General features: G+C 42.7%; 1 protein-coding gene across 1 annotated transcript; it reads left to right on the forward strand.

Annotated features, from left to right (window-relative positions):
- The first annotated feature begins 2034 nt into the window (after positions 1 to 2034).
- On the forward strand, positions 2035 to 3171 carry LOC123144583 (prohibitin-3, mitochondrial). The gene has a single exon (XM_044563788.1). It carries the CDS (start codon positions 2099 to 2101, stop codon positions 2945 to 2947), a length of 849 nt encoding a protein of 282 aa, XP_044419723.1. The 5' UTR covers positions 2035 to 2098; the 3' UTR covers positions 2948 to 3171.
- The last annotated feature ends 16827 nt before the right edge of the window (positions 3172 to 19998 follow it).

Here is a 19998-nt window from a genome sequence, read left to right on the forward strand (position 1 = left end):
TTGTTGTTAAGAAATAAATATGACACATACTGTTTGTATTCTGATTTATTTTGCAGGTTTAGGTATGTATTAGTACATTGATGATATCAACCCTCAAATTTATAATACTAGCCTTGGTTTTATCATACAACGTAATTAATGAGTTCCGTTGCTTATATGAGAATGAGTAATCACATGCTTCTTTTTACTCTACCATACACATGAAGAACTACAGAGAGGTAAAGAGAGAGATGCTAGCTCATACTTTAGACCGAAGCTGAGTGTAATTTTCATTGTTGTGGCACACTATTTACTGTTGACCCGTATTATCTCTTGCCAGTAAAACAAGTTGCAACACATAGACCACAGGGTTTTCTACTGGTGTGTTGATGGCACAGTTCTTTCCTTTCGATTCTGTAACACAGTTTTGTTTGCAATTTCATTGAAAACATTAAAAAATGCCCGTGGCAACGCATGGTCATTCTACTAGTACTAGTAGTAACTAGTTATGTTACCACTTTCATCTCTTTCTTCATTTATTGCATGCCACATCATCTATTTAACCTAGATATGTGTGATGTTACTATCTATGTTACTCCCACTGTGGGTAGTCTGAGAGGAAGCACGCCTCGCACGAGGGACCCAACGCGCGGCGCTCGCAAGTCCAGTTCTCAGCTGTGCGTCGGCCACACGAACCCAACAACGAGGGAACGCAACACAACTGACCAACGGCCCCGCCCCTCGACACGGCCCCAGCATCAGTGGCCTTTGTAAAACTAAAGTACTAAACGAATGGCACTGGACGACGGATCCGGCTTGCCTGCTCCCTCCCCATGCTCCCATCATCCTACAACTGTCTTTTTTCCTTTTTCCTGTCTAATCTAATCATCTCCCCCTGATTTTAAGGGGATAGAGCCGGGCCTTATTTTGTTTCAATCAAATCAAGCCACGTACGCGGGAGCACGAATGGGCGCACGCGCGGGGAGCACGCAAGTCTCGTCCCTGGACGACCAGGAAGAAAAAACGCAAGTGCACCGAACAACCCGGAGAAAAAACGAGTGAGTGGACGCGACAGTGCGTGGAGGTCAGCCTCGGCACTGCTCGTGCAGGAACCCAACAACTCTCTCCCGTAACCGGAGCGACATGGATTGCACGCAGCCCACCGGCCGACGTGTAGGGCCAGCAGCAAACTGGCCCACCCATCATTGTCTAGTAGGAAGATGCGGGTGTGCAGGCGTCGGCTCACCCTGTTTCTCGCATGCATTACATCGCCCCCACGCCTGTCTGCCGGTAAGCGCTCACCAAAAACATCCACACAAACACTAACGTAGAGAAAAAACAACAGAAAGTCGCTTACACGTAGGACCAACTGCCATTCTGGCCTACTCGTCATTGCATGGACGGGTAGCATCGGGCATGGCTGTGTCGTTCCAGCAGGCTGCCGAGCCAGGAGGAGCCAAGGACGCGCGATGCTACACACGCATGCGGCGCCCAAGGAGAGCTCGCCCGCGACCAAAAAAGCAATGGCCCAGCCAATAGCGCAAGAGGCTGAGCCCATGGGTCATCACCCCCAATGAACTCACTACACGGTGAAAACGACAATATAGATTTGCAGCGACGATCCAATGTTAGGCAGCGAAACAAAGACCGGGTTGAGTAAGATCTAACGGACGAAAACGATGCAAATCGGGGGAGCACCAAGGAGGCGAGTTGCCCCGCCACCTTATAGGTTTAAATTAATATTATTATGTCCTTGCTTGCTACTAATCAATCTTATGAGGCACCACTTACATCTTAGGGAGAGAGAAGAAAGAGTGCATCCTTATGGAGCCTCTTTTATTAGAGTATTTTACCCGATCATGCTCAATTTTAAAAACGTATCGAGACAATATGAAATTACGAATGTTACAAAAAAGCAGATCAGAAATAATAAGGTGGATGGGCTTGGTAGGCTCGCCCACCCACTCGCACAACAGGCCAATCAGGCCCATCCACTTGCACGGCCCGCACTATGCTTCTTCTTCTCTATCAAGAAATGGTACAGCGTTAAAGCCACCAGATCCCACGGCGCAGAACTACCCAAACCCCAACCAAAATCCACCCCCAAACTAGGTCATCCATGTCTGGCGGCGGGCAAGCAGCGGTCTCGTTCCTGACGAAGGTCGCAAAGGTGGCTGCCGGGTTGGGCTTGACGGCATCTGCCGTCTCCACGTCCCTCTACACGGTGGACGGCGGCCAACGGGCGGTCATCTTCGACCGCTTCCAGGGCGTTCTCCCGGCGGTCGTCTCGGAGGGCACCCACTTCCTCGTCCCCTGGCTCCAGAAGCCCTTCCTCTTCGACATCCGCACGCGCCCGCACAGCTTCTCCTCCACCTCCGGAACCAAGGATCTGCAGATGGTCAGCCTCACGCTCCGCGTCCTCGCCCGCCCCGATGTGGAACGCCTTCCTGAAATCTTCACCAACCTCGGCCTCGACTACGACGACAAGGTGCTCCCCTCCATCGGCAACGAGGTGCTCAAGGCGGTCGTCGCCCAGTTCAACGCAGACCAGCTCCTCACCGACCGTCCCCACGTCTCTGCCCTCGTCCGTGAAGCCCTCGTCCGCCGCGCCGGCGAGTTCAACATCGTGCTCGATGACGTCGCCATCACCCACCTCGCCTACGGGCACGACTTCGCCCAGGCCGTTGAGAAGAAGCAGGTCGCGCAGCAGGAGGCTGAGCGCTCCAGGTTCCTCGTTGCGCGTGCAGAGCAGGAGAGGCGTGCTGCTATCGTTCGCGCGGAGGGAGAGAGCGAGTCCGCACGGCTCATCTCAGATGCCACCGCTCTTGTAGGCAATGGCCTGATCGAGCTCAGGAGGATCGAGGCTGCCAAGGAGATAGCTGGGGTGATTGCGCGCTCACCCAATGTTTCCTACATCCCTTCTGGCAACAACGGCCAGATGCTGCTTGGGCTCAGCACTGCCCGGTGAATGAATTGCCACTTATCTTCCAGTTGGTCACAGTACTTTAGTCACTTGAGATGCCCAATTATCCTTCACTTGATTACAATACTTGAATAACTTCAGATGCTTCGACATAGTAGTATTTTACGATTTTATCGTAGAATGGAGACTTCTATTATGGAGGAGTCATTGAACAAATGTTGTATTTTGGTTGCCAACCTATGCTATATTAGGGTCCCTATATTAGTGCTTATGATGCGTTCTTTTTATTATTGCAGGGATATGGTCCTCTATGGTTATTGCTCAGAAGCAACTTGGTTTTTGAATTATTGGTTTCATTTGTTGTTTTTTCTGATTAAAGTTCTACGATTGTTTTGTTGATCATATTTGTTATTGCATAGTTTGGTCTGGGTAGCCGTGCAACGCGCAGCAAAATATTGCACTCTGTTTTGTAAATAGGGTGAGCATGCATGAGCTGCATTTGTCAACACTACATCTGCTTGTAGTTAATCTTTTGTTGATTTTTTTGGTTTTACTACTAGTGAAGTATACTAACTAGCTATTTGACCGTGGGTTGCAACGGAAACATAAATATTAGTTATCCGACGTATACTTTACCCTCACCGTATTCTAGATTTTGATAGCATGTTATTTAGTTGAGGTTTTGATAAGATTTTGATCCGATTTGGGTATGGACAGGGGAAAACAAAAAGTTATGATTGAGTCAAGATTTCGGTAACAGCTGATTTTAATTGTTTTGATTGAGTTAATGCATGACATGGTTTTTGAGAAGTATCGATTTTGTTTTAATTATTTTAAGTTACTCTATTTATGTTGGTTTTTATTTTGTGCGGTATTTGTTGAGATCATCAAAACAAACCCAAAAGAAAATCAAAGTGGAGGGGGAGGCGTGAGGGAGGAAACAACCGGGAAGGAGATGAAGAGGACACTACCAACTCCCTTTTAATGGTAGAGATTATGTACAACAAAGGGTAGCTTGGCCAGGAGTTCTTTTATTTGAGTCTTTGTTAGTTCCATTATGTCCTTGTGCTCCAATTTTGTAAAAATAAAAGAGGTATGATGGCAATATTGGTACTTTCGCATCACCTATCCCTGGCCCTCTATTTGGGCTTTTCCTTTCCATGCCCCCTAGAGTTTGTAGTTTTTTTAGTCTCAACCACAAAAACCAAGTTACATACTAGTAACTTGTAACCCTTCTGTTCTTTAGTATATTAAATTATCATTAATTTAGTATAACTTTGTTCCGTGAGGGAGACCCCGTGTCATCATATTTGTTCTCTGTGTGGAAGGATTTACATCTCTTTTGAATCTGTATGGGGGTGCACCATAAGCGATCAATTGCAGTCTTTGACCTCGGCAAATGTGGCACTGAGATTTTTAATCTATGTAGTTGCGTTCTCTCTGTCTTCTGAAACCGACGAGTAGTCTATTAAAGTATTAATAGGAGCCGACACATATAACCTGCTAATCTTCTCCGGTGATTCTATTATTCTTTCCATTAATTCACTTGTTTACTGTTTGCATCTCTCCCACTCCCCAAATCATCCCTTGCCTTCTACAAATCTGCACATACAAATTCACCTATTTGTTGCCCTAATGGTTGTCGCTGCATCCGACCTCGCAGAGCCCCCGCCATCGCTGGACTGAGCTGCGGCGACCCTGCAACTGATGGATTCGGTGACGAGGGGGCTGCGCCAGCACCATCTGCAACCTTCAGCGCCCTCCTCCCGTACCATATTATGCCACCAATGGATTCCATGGCGAGGAGCTGTGCCAGCACCACGCGCAACCTAGCTCCCCCGCCTTTAGATGCCTCAATCGCAATGATCGGATTAGATAGTGAGGAGCTACAATGCCCTACCACGGTTGGATTCGATGGCGAGGTTCTGCGCAACCCCTTTTGCAACCGGCTCCGCTGCCCTTGCTCTTCCAAATTTTGCCTAGATGGAGCCCAATGAAAAGGTGAAGAAAAGATGAGAATTTTTTGTGCCGCATTACTGATTTCATCCAAAAATTGTTGAGAGTTGATGAATTGTGAACATCTGGCATTTGATAAGGTGAGAGGTTCTATAAAAATAAAATCGAACAGGTTGTGTTAAAATTTTCTGCCATGAGACTTTGGACATTGCCATGGTGATTGTAGTCTATTAGAAACAAACAAGTAATTGTGCTTGCTTAATGCTTAGTTCATTACAACGATGACCTGCACAACGTGTAGTACTTTTGACTTTGGTATCCCTTCATTGTTGTTTCAGTGGATGTTAGAAGGAAATAACAGCAATAGCAAAACAAATGCCTAGGATAATATAGCTGAAGGACCAAGAATCCAACATAGTACACATGTATACATTCTATGCTTGATGTTTTTATGGCAAAAATACAAGGTCTGATTAATTTTTCTATACATCATGAATCAGATTCAGTATGATATGCACAATTATAGTTCATTAAGGTACAAAGGAAATTATGGTTGTTCAGTAAACTTATTTACTTTCATGAAGGCCTATAGAAATTTACTAGCTTTTTTATCCATGTTGTGAGTAGCCTTGAATTTGTCGTCCAAGCTTTATTCAATCACATGAATCAGAATGTATTCTTCTACTGTAGTTGATACAATATATCATATTTATTTTAAGTTTCTTTCTCACAACATATGCACGAGGGCCTTAGTATCTTACCATGAGTTCTGCACCTTGATGTAGAAATCCATGAAGGGTGATTCATGCACATCTGAACAACTATGTGCTCCATAAATCAGCTAATCATCTATATTCTGAAGATGCATCTGTATTTTCCTTCCAGTTTTCCACCGTGGATGGTTAAACATTGAGATATTAATATCGTGAGATATAATATAATTATGTAAGGTTTGTACATGGTTAATTTTCAAAATTCTAATTCTTTTTAATTAGCTTCAACATGCATGTACATACTATTCTGAACTCTTACTGGCTTCTGTTATTAGAGAATGAATGTAACATATTTTGGTAAGCATGTTTCCCATTCTCTAAAATTTCATAAAGTACATCTTAGTTTGACTCTTTACAGAGAGACATATATGTTGTTTCAGAAGGGAGAGAGGTTTAGATGTTCCCTCTTCAACATGTTAGTTGCACGTTGTATAGGGTCATAGAGTATTAATATCCATATTCACTTCATGTTGTATTTGTTTTACATCATTTAGATTATGTTGTAATCTTAAAGTGCACATAATTTATCACTTCATATTTATTTGTTTTGTACCGTGCAGATTATGTATGTGTCCTTCTCAAGTCATTTTATGTGCTAATTCCACTACACAGTCCGGCAGAGATCATTCTCAAACATAGACACATTGCGACGTTGGCGCAGTGTAAAGTCTGCCTAGACGCGGATGAGGATACGGTTCATGCATTGATCAAATGCACACATGCAAAAATATTTTGGAGGGAGGCTAAGGAATGGCTACATATTAAGCTTCCGGAGCTCTTACAGATACATGGTCAAGAGATATTCTATGTGACCCAAGGTTTGATGACACAGATCATGCAAAAAATATTATGGTCATGTGGGTTATCTGGATATCCAGGAACAATACTACCCATGACAAGGAAAATTTGGACCCGATGCAGTCAATGAAAATGAAGGATGCCCTATCGCTACTGGAGTTACCGGGGGAGCATGCTAAAATATTGCCAGGTCACATTACGTGACTTTAGTTCGTTATTATTTTTGCTTTGCATAATCATATAGAGTTGACATGACATTTGTGGCAATGCCACCATTCATCATTATGCACATGTTACGCTAGATCATTGCATACCCTGGTACATGCCAGAGGCATTCCATTTGTAGTCATCAATTTTTTAAGTTATGAATAAATAAAAGTGTGAGGTCATTTATAGTGTGCCTCTACCTGTGTGGAATAAAAAAAGAGAGGCCAAAAAGAGCCCAAGAAAAAGGGGCCAAAAAGATCCCACCAAAAAAAAGAAAAAGAGAGAGGGGCACACTACTATCCTCCTCACTTGTGCTTTAGAGTAGCACCATGTACTTGATATAAAGAGTTTTTGTATATTTCGTTTTCATACTAGTGGGATATTTTACATTATAGAACTTGACTTGCATATTCCGATGATGAGCTTCCTCAAATGCTCGAGGTATTGAGCAAACAAGTTGGATGCATACCCACTTAGTTCATATGGAGAGTTTTCATACACTTATAGCTCAGCTGCATCTGTTGCCTGGCAATCCCTACTACTCGCACTAATATCGACTGTAAGGTCTCTCAGTTACCTAACAGCCAACTGAATTGGTGTGAGACTTTTTTTAGCCTTTTGTCTTCGTATTGATTAAACCTTCATCATCATTCTATTTGCCATCTAAGTGCGAAGACCAAGGCATGTGGCCGGGCATTAAGAAAAGTGCTGAGTATTTGAAAAGGTGGAATCATGGATTGGGTTATCTGACCAACTCTCTGGGTTGTGTTATGATAAGATGCTTGAATATAATAAAACCTTGAGTGATTGGAACCATGAATGTAATACATACGAGTACTAATTGGTATTACATGAAAACATTGAACCATGAAAAACAAGAATGATTTTATTTTCACATTTTGATGTTAATTCCTTATTATCAATTATATATTTGCCTTGATCACTTTCATTATGAGTTCACAACACATTACATCATTTGATCAAGATAATGTTGCACATCAAAAGTTATCCTTGTTTTATAATCTACCTACTCGAGGACGAGTAGGGATTAAGCTTGGGGATGCTGATACCTGTCAAATGTCTCTATAATTTTTGATTGTTTCATGCTGTTCAATTTTGTATACTTTTATAGCATTATATATTATTTTTTCTGGACTAAACTATTAATTTAGTGCCGAGTGTGAGTTGCTATTTTTTTTGCATGTTTTTGACTTTATAGAAAATCAATATCTATGGAGGTTAAAAAACGCTGAGGATTTAATGCGATTTTTCAGGGCACGAAGGTTCCAGAAAGCACCAGAGGAAAACGAGAGGTGCCACAGGGCCACCACACGCCGTGGCGGCGCGGCCAGGGCATAGGACGCGCCCCATGGCTGTGTGGGCCCCATAGGCATCACCTTACGTCCATTTTTCCATGTGTAAATTCCATATTTCACGAAACCTTTGCAAGATTTTCTTTGAATTTTTCTATCGCCGCAAGTTTTTGTTCCGAGGAGATCGAATCCAGAGGCATGTTTTGGCACTCTATCGGTGGGGGAATCCACCACGGGAGGCTTCTTCATCAACCTTGCTGCCTTCATGACCATGTGTGAGTAGAGTCCCCTTAGGACCTTAAGGTCCATAGTAGTAGCTACATGGTGTTGGAAATATTCCCAAGAGGCAATAATATTGTATTATTATATTGCCATGTTCACAATTAAGAGTTTATATTCTATGCTATAACTGATATAATCCTTGAATATGCAATTCAGTGGAAAACTCATATGCATGTGTGGAATGATATACAGAAAAAATAAGCTTCCTAATCTTGCCTCTAAGACTAGCTCCAGTGTTGTTGGTGATCATATTTTCCGAATCTTAGGATATCTTAAGAGTAACGGTAGTCCTAAAACAACATTGAGAGTACGATGTTAGAAGAACGATCATATTGAATTGACCCAAAGTTGTTTGTTATACTTTGAGATTATATCGTCAGAAGTCAATTGTTATAACATGGAGTGTTAACGTGTGATTTAGTTCCTTAGACCATGAGAGTATCGTAGTCACTGATGACACAACTAGAATATGAGTATACCCATCATAGGCATTTCCTGACGCATACTAATATTACCAATTCTTTGACAGTCATCACATGATAAGACAAACTTACGTGGATCCTTGAAGAGAGTAGGCCAATAAAAACCAGATTGTAATACCTTAGGTTCTGTCTCCAGGATGGTGTCCTCCATATGCCTCGGAGTGACACTTCCGTAGGATTTGTTCTCAGGTACACAACGTCTAATAATACCATCTACTCATTCTTTATAAAGGTGTGGGTCATCCCAAAAGTAGTGTCTCAAATCAAAGAACAACTTTTTCTTTTGTTGGTATGTAAAACTAGGTGGTATATATTTAGCAACAATATAATTAGCATAGTCTACATACCAAGGAGTATTACGAGAGGAATTTATAACAACTAGTTGTTCATTAGGAAAACTATCATCAATAGGTAGTGGGTCATCAAGAACATTTTCCAACCTAGAGAAGTTATCATCTACGGGATTCTCGGCTCCCTTTCTATAAATAATATGCAAGTCAAATTCTTGAAGCAGAAGAACCCACCTAATTAACCTAGGTTTAGCATCTTTTTTCATAAGGTATTTAATAGCAGCATGATCGGTGTGAACAATTACTTTGGAATCAACAATGCAAGATCTGAATTTATCACAAGCAAACAGAACTGCTAAAAATTCTTTCTCAATAGTAGCATAATTTCTTTGAGCACTGTCCAGAGTTTTACTAGCATAATGGATAACATTTAATTTCTTATCAACTCCTTATCCTATAACAACACCAACAACTTAATAACTAGCATCACACATAATTTCAAAAGGTAAGTTCCAATCACGTGGTTGAACAATAGGTGCAGAAGTTAAGGCTTTCTTAAGTGTTTCAAAGGCTTCTACACAATCATCATAAAAAACAAATGGAATATCTTTTTTCAAAAGATTGGTAAGAGGCCTAGAAATTTTAGAGAAGTCTTTATTTAACCTCCTATAGAAACCAGCATGACCAAGGAAACTTCTTATACCATTAATATCTTTAGGACATGCATTTTCTCAATTGCATCAACGTTAGCTTTATCTACTTCAATACCTCGTTCAGAAATTTTATGCCCCAAGTCAATACCTTCATTCATCATAAAGTGGCACTTCTTCCAATTCAAGACAAGATTAGTTTGTTCACATCTCTGCAAAACTCGATCAAGGTTGCTTAAGCAATCATCAAAAGAAGTTCCGTAAATTGAAAAATCATCCATGAAAACCTCAACAATCTTTTCACAAAAACCAGAGAGTATAGCAGTCATACATCTTTGAAAAGTAGCAGTGAATTACATAAACCAAAATTCATACATCTATAAGCATAAGTTCCAAAAGGACAAGTAAAGGTAGTTTACTCTTGATCTACTAATGATACATGTATTTGAGAGAAACCAAAATATGCATCAAGAAAGCAAAAGTGTGCATGTTTGGACATTCTTTCTAACATTTGATCAATAAAAGACAAGGGGTAATGATATTTTTGAAGGAAATATGCCCTAGAGGCAATAATAAAGTCATTATTTATTTCCTTATATCATGATAAATGTTTATTATTCATGCTAGAATTGTATTAACCGGAAACATGATACATGTGTGAATACATAGACAAACAGAGTGTCACTAGTATGCCTCTACTTACTAGCTCGTTAATCAAAGATGGTTATGTTTCCTAGCCATAGACAAAGAGTTGTCATTTGATTAACGGGATCACATCATTAGGAGAATGATGTGATTGACTTGACCCATTCCGTTAGCTTAGCACTTGATCGTTTAAGTATGTTGCTATTGCTTTCTTCATGACTTATACATGTTCCTATGACTATGAGATTATGCAACTCCCGTTTACCGGAGGAACACTTTGTGTGCTACCAAACATCACAACATAATGGGTGATTATAAAGGTGCTCTACAGGTGTCTCCGAAGGTACTTGTTGGGTTGGCGTATTTCGAGATTAGGATTTGTCACTCCGATTGTCGGAGAGGTATCTCTAGGCCCACTCGGTAATGCACATCACTTAAGCCTTGCAAGCATTGCAACTAATGAGTTAGTTGCGGAATGATGTATTACAGAACGAGTAAAGAGACTTGCCGGTAAGAGATTGAACTAGGTATTGAGATACCGACGATCGAATTTCGGGCAAGTAACATACCGATGACAAAGGGAACAACATATGTTGTTATGCGGTTTGACCGATAAAGATCTTCGTAGAATATTTGGGAGCCAATATGAGCAACCAGGTTCCGCTATTGGTTATTGACCGGAGACATGTCTCGGTCATGTCTACATAGTTCTCGAACCCGTAGGGTCCGCACGCTTAAAATTCGATGACGGTTATATTATGAGTTTATGTGTTTTGATGTACCGAAGGTAGTTCGGAGTCCCGGATGTGATCACGGACATGACGAGGAGTCTCAAAATGGTCGAGACATGAAGATTGATATATTGGACGACTATATTCGGACACCGGAATGGTTCCGGGGGTTATCGGATATATACCGGAGTATCGGGGGGTTACCGGAACCCCCCGGAGGCTATTGGGCCTCATGGGCCCAAGTGGTGGAAGAGGAGAGGCGGCCAAGGGGCAGGCGCGCGCCCCTCCCCCGTCAAGTCCGAATTGGACAAGGATGGGGGGGGGCGGCGCCCCCCTTTCCTTTCCCCCTCTCCTCTCCTACTCCAACATGGAGGGGGGGGGGGAGTCCTACTCCCGATGGGAGTAGGACTCCTCGTTGGGCGCGCCAAGGGTGGCCAGCCCCCTCCCCCTCCTCCACTCCTTTATATACGGGGAGGGAGGCAACCCCTAGAGACACAACAATTGATCCCTTGGATCTCTTAGCCGTGTGCGGTGCCCCCCTCCACCATAATCCACCTCGATCATATCGTAGCGGTGCTTAGGCGAAGCCCTGCGTCGGTAGAACATCATCATCGTCACCACGCCGTCGTGCTAACGGAACTCTCCCTCAAAGCTCGGCTAGATCGGAGTTCGAGGGACGTCATCGAGTTGAACGTGTGCTGAATTCGGAGGTGCCGTGCGTTCGGTACTTGATCGGTCGGATCGTGAAGACGTACGACTACATCAACCGCGTTGTGCTAACGCTTCCGCTTTCGGTCTACGAGGGTACGTGGACACACTCTCCCCTCTCGTTGCTATGCATCACCATGATCTTGCGTGTGCGTAGGAAATTTTTGAAATTACTACGTTCCCCAACAGTGGCATCCGAGCCTGGTTTTATGCGTTGATGTTATATGCACGAGTAGAACACAAGTGAGTTGTGGGCGATACAAGTCATACTGCTTACCAGCATGTCACACTTTGGTTCGGCGGTATTGTTGGATGAAGCAGCCCGGACCGACATTACGCGTACGCTTACGCGAGACTGGTTCTACCGACGTGCTTTGCACACAGGTGGCTGGCGGGTGTCAGTTTCTCCAACTTTAGTTGAACCGAGTGTGGCTACGCCCGGTCCTTGAGAAGGTTAAAACAACACTAACTTGACGAACTATCGTTGTGGTTTTGATGCGTAGGTAAGAACGGTTCTTGCTCAGCCCGTAGCAGCCACGTAAAACTTGCAACAACAAAGTAGAGGACGTCTAACTTGTTTTTGCAGGGCATGTTGTGATGTGATATGGTCAAGGCATGATGCTATATTTTATTGTATGAGATGATCATGTTTTGTAACCGAGTTATCGCAACTGGCAGGAGCCATATGGTTGTCGCTTTATTGTATGCAATGCAATCGCCCTGTAATTGCTTTACTTTATCACTAAGCGGTAGCGATAGTCGTAGAAGCAATAGTTGGCGAGACGACAACGATGCTACGATGGAGATCAAGGTGTCGCGCCGGTGACGATGGTGATCATGATGGTGCTTCGGAGATGGAGATCACAAGCACAAGATGATGATGGCCATATCATATCACTTATATTGATTGCATGTGATGTTTATCTTTTATGCATCTTATCTTGCTTTGATTGACGGTAGCATTATAAGATGATCTCTCACTAAATTTCAAGATAAAAGTGTTCTCCCTGAGTATGCACCGTTGCCAAAGTTCGTCGTGCCCAGACACCACGTGATGATCGGGTGTGATAAGCTCTACGTCCATCTACAACGGGTGCAAGCCAGTTTTGCACACGCAGAATACTCAGGTTAAACTTGACGAGCCTAGCATATGCAGATATGGCCTCGGAACACTGAGACCGAAAGGTCGAGCGTGAATCATATAGTAGATATGATCAACATAGTGATGTTCACCATTGAAAACTACTCCATTTCACGTGATGATCGGTTATGGTTTAGTTGATTTGGATCACGTGATCACTTAGATGATTAGAGGGATGTCTATCTAAGTGGGAGTTCTTAAGTAATATGATTAATTGAACTTAAATTTATCATGAACTTAGTACCTGATAGTATTTTGCATGTCTATGTTTGTTGTAGATAGATGGCTCGTGCTGTTGTTCCGTTGAATTTTAATGCGTTCCTTGAGAAAGCAAAGTTGAAAGATGATGGTAGCAATTACACGGACTGGGTCCGTAACTTGAGGATTATCCTCATTGCTGCACAGAAGAATTACGTCCTGGAAGCACCGCTAGGTGCCAAACCTGCTGCAGGAGCAACACCAGATGTTATGAACGTCTGGCAGAGCAAAGCTGATGACTACTCGATAGTTCAGTGTGCCATGCTTTACGGCTTAGAACCGGGACTTCAACGACGTTTTGAACGTCATGGAGCATATGAGATGTTCCAGGAAATATTTCAAGCAAATGCCCGGATTGAGAGATATGAAGTCTCCAATAAGTTCTACAGCTGCAAGATGGAGGAGAATAGTTCTGTCAGTGAGCATATACTCAGAATGTCTGGGTATAACAATCACTTGATTCAACTGGGAGTTAATCTTCCGGATGATAGCGTCATTGACAGAATTCTTCAATCACTGCCACCAAGCTACAAGAGCTTCGTGATGAACTATAACATGCAAGGGATGGATAAGACGATTCCCGAGCTCTTCGCAATGCTAAAGGCTGCGGAGGTAGAAATCAAGAAAGAGCATCAAGTGTTGATGGTCAATAAGACCACCAGCTTCAAGAAAAAGGGCAAAGGGAAGAAGAAGGGGAACTTCAAGAAGAATGGCAAACAAGTTGCTGCTCAGGAGAAGAAACCCAAGTCTGGACCTAAGCCTGAGACTGAGTGCTTCTACTGCAAGCAGACTGGTCACTGGAAGCGGAACTGCCCCAAGTATTTGGCGGATACGAAGGATGGCAAGGTGAACAAAGGTATATGTGATATACATGTTATTGATGTGTACCTTACCAGAGCTCGGAGTAGCACCTGGGTATTTGATACTGGTTCTGTTGCTAATATTTGCAACTCGAAACAGGGACTACAGATTAAGCGGACACTGGCTAAGGACGAGGTGACGATGCGGGTGGGAAACGGTTCCAAAGTCGATGTGATCGCCGTCGGCACGCTACCTCTACATCTACCTTCGGGATTAGTATTAGACCTAAATAATTGTTATTTGGTGCCAGCGTTAAGCATGAACATTATATCTGGATCTTGTTTGATGCGAGACGGTTATTCATTTAAATCAGAGAATAATGGTTGTTCTATTTATATGAGTAATATCTTTTATGGTCATGCACCCTTGAAGAGTGGTCTATTTTTGATGAATCTCGATAGTAGTGATACACATATTCATAATGTTGAAGCCAAAAGATGCAGAGTTGATAATGATAGTGCAACTTATTTGTGGCACTGCCGTTTGGGTCATATTGGTGTAAAGCGCATGAAGAAACTCCATACTGATGGACTTTTGGAATCACTTGAGTATGAATCACTTGGTACTTGCGAACCATGCCTCATGGGCAAGATGACTAAAACGCCTTTCTCCGGAACTATGGAGCGAGCAACTGATTTGTTGGAGATCATACATACTGATGTATGTGGTCCAATGAATGTTGAGGCTCGCGGCGGGTATCGTTATTTTCTCACCTTCACAGATGATTTAAGCAGATCTGGGTATATCTACTTAATGAAACATAAGTCTAAAACATTTGAAAAGTTCAAAGAATTTCAGAGTGAAGTTGAAAATCATCATAACAAGAAAATAAAGTTTCTGCGATCTGATCGTGGAGGAGAATATTTGAGTTACGAGTTTGGTCTACATTTGAAACAATGCGGAATAGTTTCGCAACTCACGCCACCCGGAACACCACAGCGTAATGGTGTGTCCGAACGTCGTAATCGTACTTTACTAGATATGGTGCGATCTATGATGTCTCTTACTGATTTACCGCTATGGTTTTGGGGTTATGCTTTAGAGACGACCGCATTCACATTAAATAGGGCACCATCAAAATCCGTTGAGACAACGCCTTATGAACTGTGGTTTGGCAAGAAACCAAAGTTGTCGTTTCTTAAAGTTTGGGGCTGCGATGCTTATGTGAAAAAGCTTCAACCTGATAAGCTCGAACCCAAATCGGAAAAATGTGTCTTCATAGGATACCCAAAGGAAACTGTTGGGTACACCTTCTATCACAGATCCGAAGGCAAGACATTCGTTGCTAAGAATGGATCCTTTCTAGAGAAGGAGTTTCTCTCGAAAGAAGTGAGTGGGAGGAAAGTAGAACTTGATGAGGTAACAGTACCTACTCCCTTATTGGAAAATAGTTCATCACAGAAACCGGTTCCTGTGACGTCTACACCAATTAGTGAGGAAGTTAATGATGATGATCATGAAACTTCAGATCAAGTTGTTACTGAACCTCGTAGGTCAACCAGAGTGGTACGGTAATCCTATTCTGGAGGTTATGTTACTAGACCATGACGAACCTACGAACTATGAAGAAGCGATGGTGAGCCCAGATTCCGCAAAATGGCTTGAGGCCATGAAATCTGAGATGGGATCCATGTATGAGAACAAAGTATGGACTTTGGTTGACTTGCCCGATGATCAGCAAGCCATCGAGAATAAATGGATCTTCAAGAAGAAGACTGACACTAACGGTAATATTATTGTCTATAAAGCTCAACTTGTTGCAAAAGGTTTTCGACAAGTTCAAGGGATTGACTACGATGAGACCTTCTCACCCGTAGCGATGCTTAAGTCTGTCCGAATCATGTTAGCAATTTCCGCATTTTATGATTATGAAATTTGGCAAATGGATGTCAAAACTGCATTCCTGAATGGATTTCTAGAAGAAGAGTTGTATATGATGCAACCGGAAGGTTTTGTCGATCCAAAGGGAACTAACAAAGTGTGCAAGCTCCAGCGATCCATTTATGGACTGGTGCAAGCCTCTCGGAGTTGGAATAAACGTTTTGATAGTGTGATCAAAGCATATGGTTTTATACAGACTTTTGGAGAAGCCTGTATTTACAAGAAAGTGAGTGGGAGCTCTGTAGCATTTCTGATATTATATGTGGATGACATATTGTTGATTTGAAATGATATAGAATTTCTGGATAGCATAAAAGGATATTTGAATAAGAGTTTTTCAATGAAGGACCTCGGTGAAGCTGCTTATATATTGGGCATCAAGATCTATAGAGATAGATCAAGACGCTTAATTGGACTTTCACAAAGCACATACCTTGACAAAGTTTTGAAGAAGTTCAAAATGGATCAAGTAAAGAAAGGGTTCTTGCCTGTGTTACAAGGTGTGAAGTTGAGTAAGACTCAATGCCCGACCACTGCAGAAGATAGAGAGAAAATGAAAGATGTTCCCTATGCTTCAGCCATAGGCTCTATCATGTATGCAATGGTGTGTACCAGACCTGATGTGTGCTTGCTATTAGTTTAGCAGGGAGGTACCAAAGTAATCCAGGAGTGGATCACTAGACAGTGGTCAAGAACATCCTGAAATACCTGAAAAGGACTAAGGATATGTTTCTCATTTATGGAGGTGACAAAGAGCTCGTCATAAATGGTTACGTCGATGCAAGCTTTGACACTGATCCGGACGATTCTAAATCGCAAACCGGATACGTGTTTTTATTGAACGGTGGAGCTGTCAGTTGGTGCAGTTCTAAACAAAGCGTCGTAGCGGGATCTACATGTGAAGCGGAGTACATAGCTGCTTCGGAAGCAGCAAGTGAAGGAGTCTGATGAAGGAGTTCATATCCGATCTAGGTGTCATACCTAGTGCATCGGGTCCAATGAAAATCTTTTGTGACAATACTGGTGCAATTGCTTTGGCAAAGGAATCCAGATTTCACAAGAGAACCAAGCACATCAAGAGGCGCTTCAACTCCATCCAGGATCAAGTCCAGATGGGAGACATAGAGATTTGCAAGATACATACGGATCTGAATGTTGCAGACCCGTTGACTAAGCCTCTTCCACGAGCAAAACCTGATCAACACCAATGCTCCATGGGTGTTAGAATCATTACTGTGTAATCTAGATTATTGACTCTAGTGCAAGTGGGAGACTGAAGGAAATATGCCCTAGAGGCAATAATAAAGTTATTATTTATTTCCTTATATCATGATAAATGTTTATTATTCATGCTAGAATTGTATTAACCGAAAACATGATACATGTGTGAATACATAGACAAACAGAGTGTCACTAGTATGCCTCTACTTGACTAGCTCGTTAATCAAAGATGGTTATGTTTCCTAGCCATAGACAAAGAGTTGTCATTTGATTAACGGGATCACATCATTAGGAGAATGATGTGATTGACTTGACCCATTCCGTTAGCTTAGCACTTGATCGTTTAAGTATGTTGCTATTGTTTTCTTCATGACTTATACATGTTCATATGACTATGAGATTATGCAACTCCCGTTTACCGAAGGAACACTTTGTGTGCTACCAAACGTCACAACGTAACTGGGTGATTATAAAGGTGCTCTACAGGTGTCTCCGAAGGTACTTGTTGGGTTGACGTATTTCGAGATTAGGATTTGTCACTCCGATTGTCGGAGAGGTATCTCTGGGCCCACTCGGTAATGCACATCACTTAAGCCTTGCAAGCATTGCAACTAATGAGTTAGTTGCGGGATGATGTATTACGTAACGAGTAAAGAGACTTGCCGGTAACGAGATTGAACTAGGTATTGAGATACCGACGATCGAATCTCGGGCAAGTAACATACCGATGACAAAGGGAACAACGTATGTTGTTATGCAGTTTGACCGATAAAGATCTTCATAGAATATGTGGGAGCCAATATGAGCATCCAAGTTCCGCTATTGGTTATTGACCAGAGACATGTCTTGGTCATGTCTACATAGTTCTCGAACCCGTAGGGTCCGCACGCTTAAAGTTCGATGACGGCCATATTATGAGTTTAAGTGTTTTGATGTAACGAAGGTAGTTCGGAGTCCCGGATGTGATCACGGACATGACGAGGAGTCTCGAAATGGTCGAGACATGAAGATTGATATATTGGACGACTATATTCGGACACCGGAATGGTTCCGGGGGTTATCGGATATATACCGGAGTACCGGGGGGTTACCGGAACCCCCCCGGAGGCTATTGGGCCTCATGGGCCCAAGTGGTGGAAGAGGAGAGGCGGCCAAGGGGCAGCCGCGCGCCCCTCCCCCCTAAAGTCCGAATTGGACAAGGATGGGGGGGGGCGGCCCCCCCTTTCCTTTCCCCTCTCTCTCTCCTTCCCTCTCCTCTCCTACTCCAACATGGAAGGGGGGGAGTCCTACTCCCGGTGGGAGTAGGACTCCTCATGGGGCGCGCCAAGGGTGGCCGGACCCCTCCCCCTCCTCCACTCCTTTATATACGGGGAGGGAGGCACCCCTAGAGACACAACAATTGATCCCTTGGATCTCTTAGCCGTGTGCGGTGCCCCCTCCACCATAATCCACCTCGGTCATATCGTAGCGGTGCTTAGGCGAAGCCCTGCGTCGGTAGAACATTATCATCGACACCACGCCATCATGCTGTTAGAACTCTTCCTCAAAGCTCGGCTGGATCAGAGTTCGAGTGACGTCATCGAGTTGAACGTGTGCTGAACTCGGAGGTGCCGTGCGTTCGGTACTTGATCGGTCGGATCGTGAAGACGTACGACTACATCAACCGCGTTGTGCTAACGCTTCCGCTTTCGGTCTACGAGGGTACGTGGACACACTCTCCCCTCTCGTTGCTATGCATCACCATGATCTTGCGTGTGTGTAGGAAAATTTTGAAATTACTACGTTCCCCAACAATTTTTTAGTAGCTTTGTTTAATTTTTTAAAATCAGTTACCATCCTATAACCAGTTACAATTCTTTGTGGGATAAGCTCATTTTTATCATTAGGAACAACGGTAATGCCTCCTTTCTTAGGGACACAATGATCAAGACCTACCCATGTACTACCAGCTATGGGATAGATTATACCTGCTTCTAGAAGCTTTAATATTTCAGTTCTTACCACCTCCTTCATCTTAGGATTTAATCGTTGTTGATGTTCAACAACGGGTTTAGCATCAGGCTCCATATTAATCTTGTGCTGACATAGAGTGGGACTAATGCCCTTAAGATCATCAAGAGTATATCCAATAGCAGCACGGTGCTTCCTTAGAGTTTTTGGTAATCTCTTTTCTTCATGCTCTGAAAGGTTAGCACTAATAATAACATGATATATCTTCTTTTCATCAAGATAAGCATATTTCAATATATCAGGCAATTGTTTTAATCAAACACATGATCACCTTTAGGTGGAGGAGGACCTCCAAGAGTTTCAACAGGCAAATTATGTTTCAGGATAGGTGGTTGATCAAAAGAACATCTTATCTATTTCATTTCTTTCATTCATATGCATATCATTTTCATGGTCTAGCAAATTTTATTCTAACGGATCAGTAGGAGGCATGGCAATAGAAGCAAGACCAATAATTTCGTCCTTACTTGGCAACCCCCCCTTGATGTACTCCTTTTTTCATAGAGTTGTAACTAGGTGAGTAGCTCTCCCCATCCCCTGTATCTCTTTCTGGTTACTCTTGGTAACCTTTGTACATATTGTATAATCTTGGAATAAAATTGAAATGGCTGTGGGGAGTTTCTCTATAGTGCCCAGTCAAAAAAATCTTTATCACGAGGTTGTAAGGAAACTTAGAAAAATTAAAGTCATGAGATATATCACCAAAGTTAATACTGACAGTTTCTTTAGCACAATCAATCTTAGCATTAACGGTGTTCAAGAAAGGTGTACCAAATATAATGGGACAAAAGTCATATTGTGGAGAACCAAGAACTAGGAAATCAGTAGGGTATTTTATTTTTTTCACACAAGACTTCAACATCTCTAACGACCCCAAGTGCTGAAATAG

The sequence above is a fragment of the Triticum aestivum genome, chromosome 6D (assembly GCF_018294505.1).
Source record: "Triticum aestivum cultivar Chinese Spring chromosome 6D, IWGSC CS RefSeq v2.1, whole genome shotgun sequence".
NCBI classification, from domain to species: domain Eukaryota; kingdom Viridiplantae; phylum Streptophyta; class Magnoliopsida; order Poales; family Poaceae; genus Triticum; species Triticum aestivum.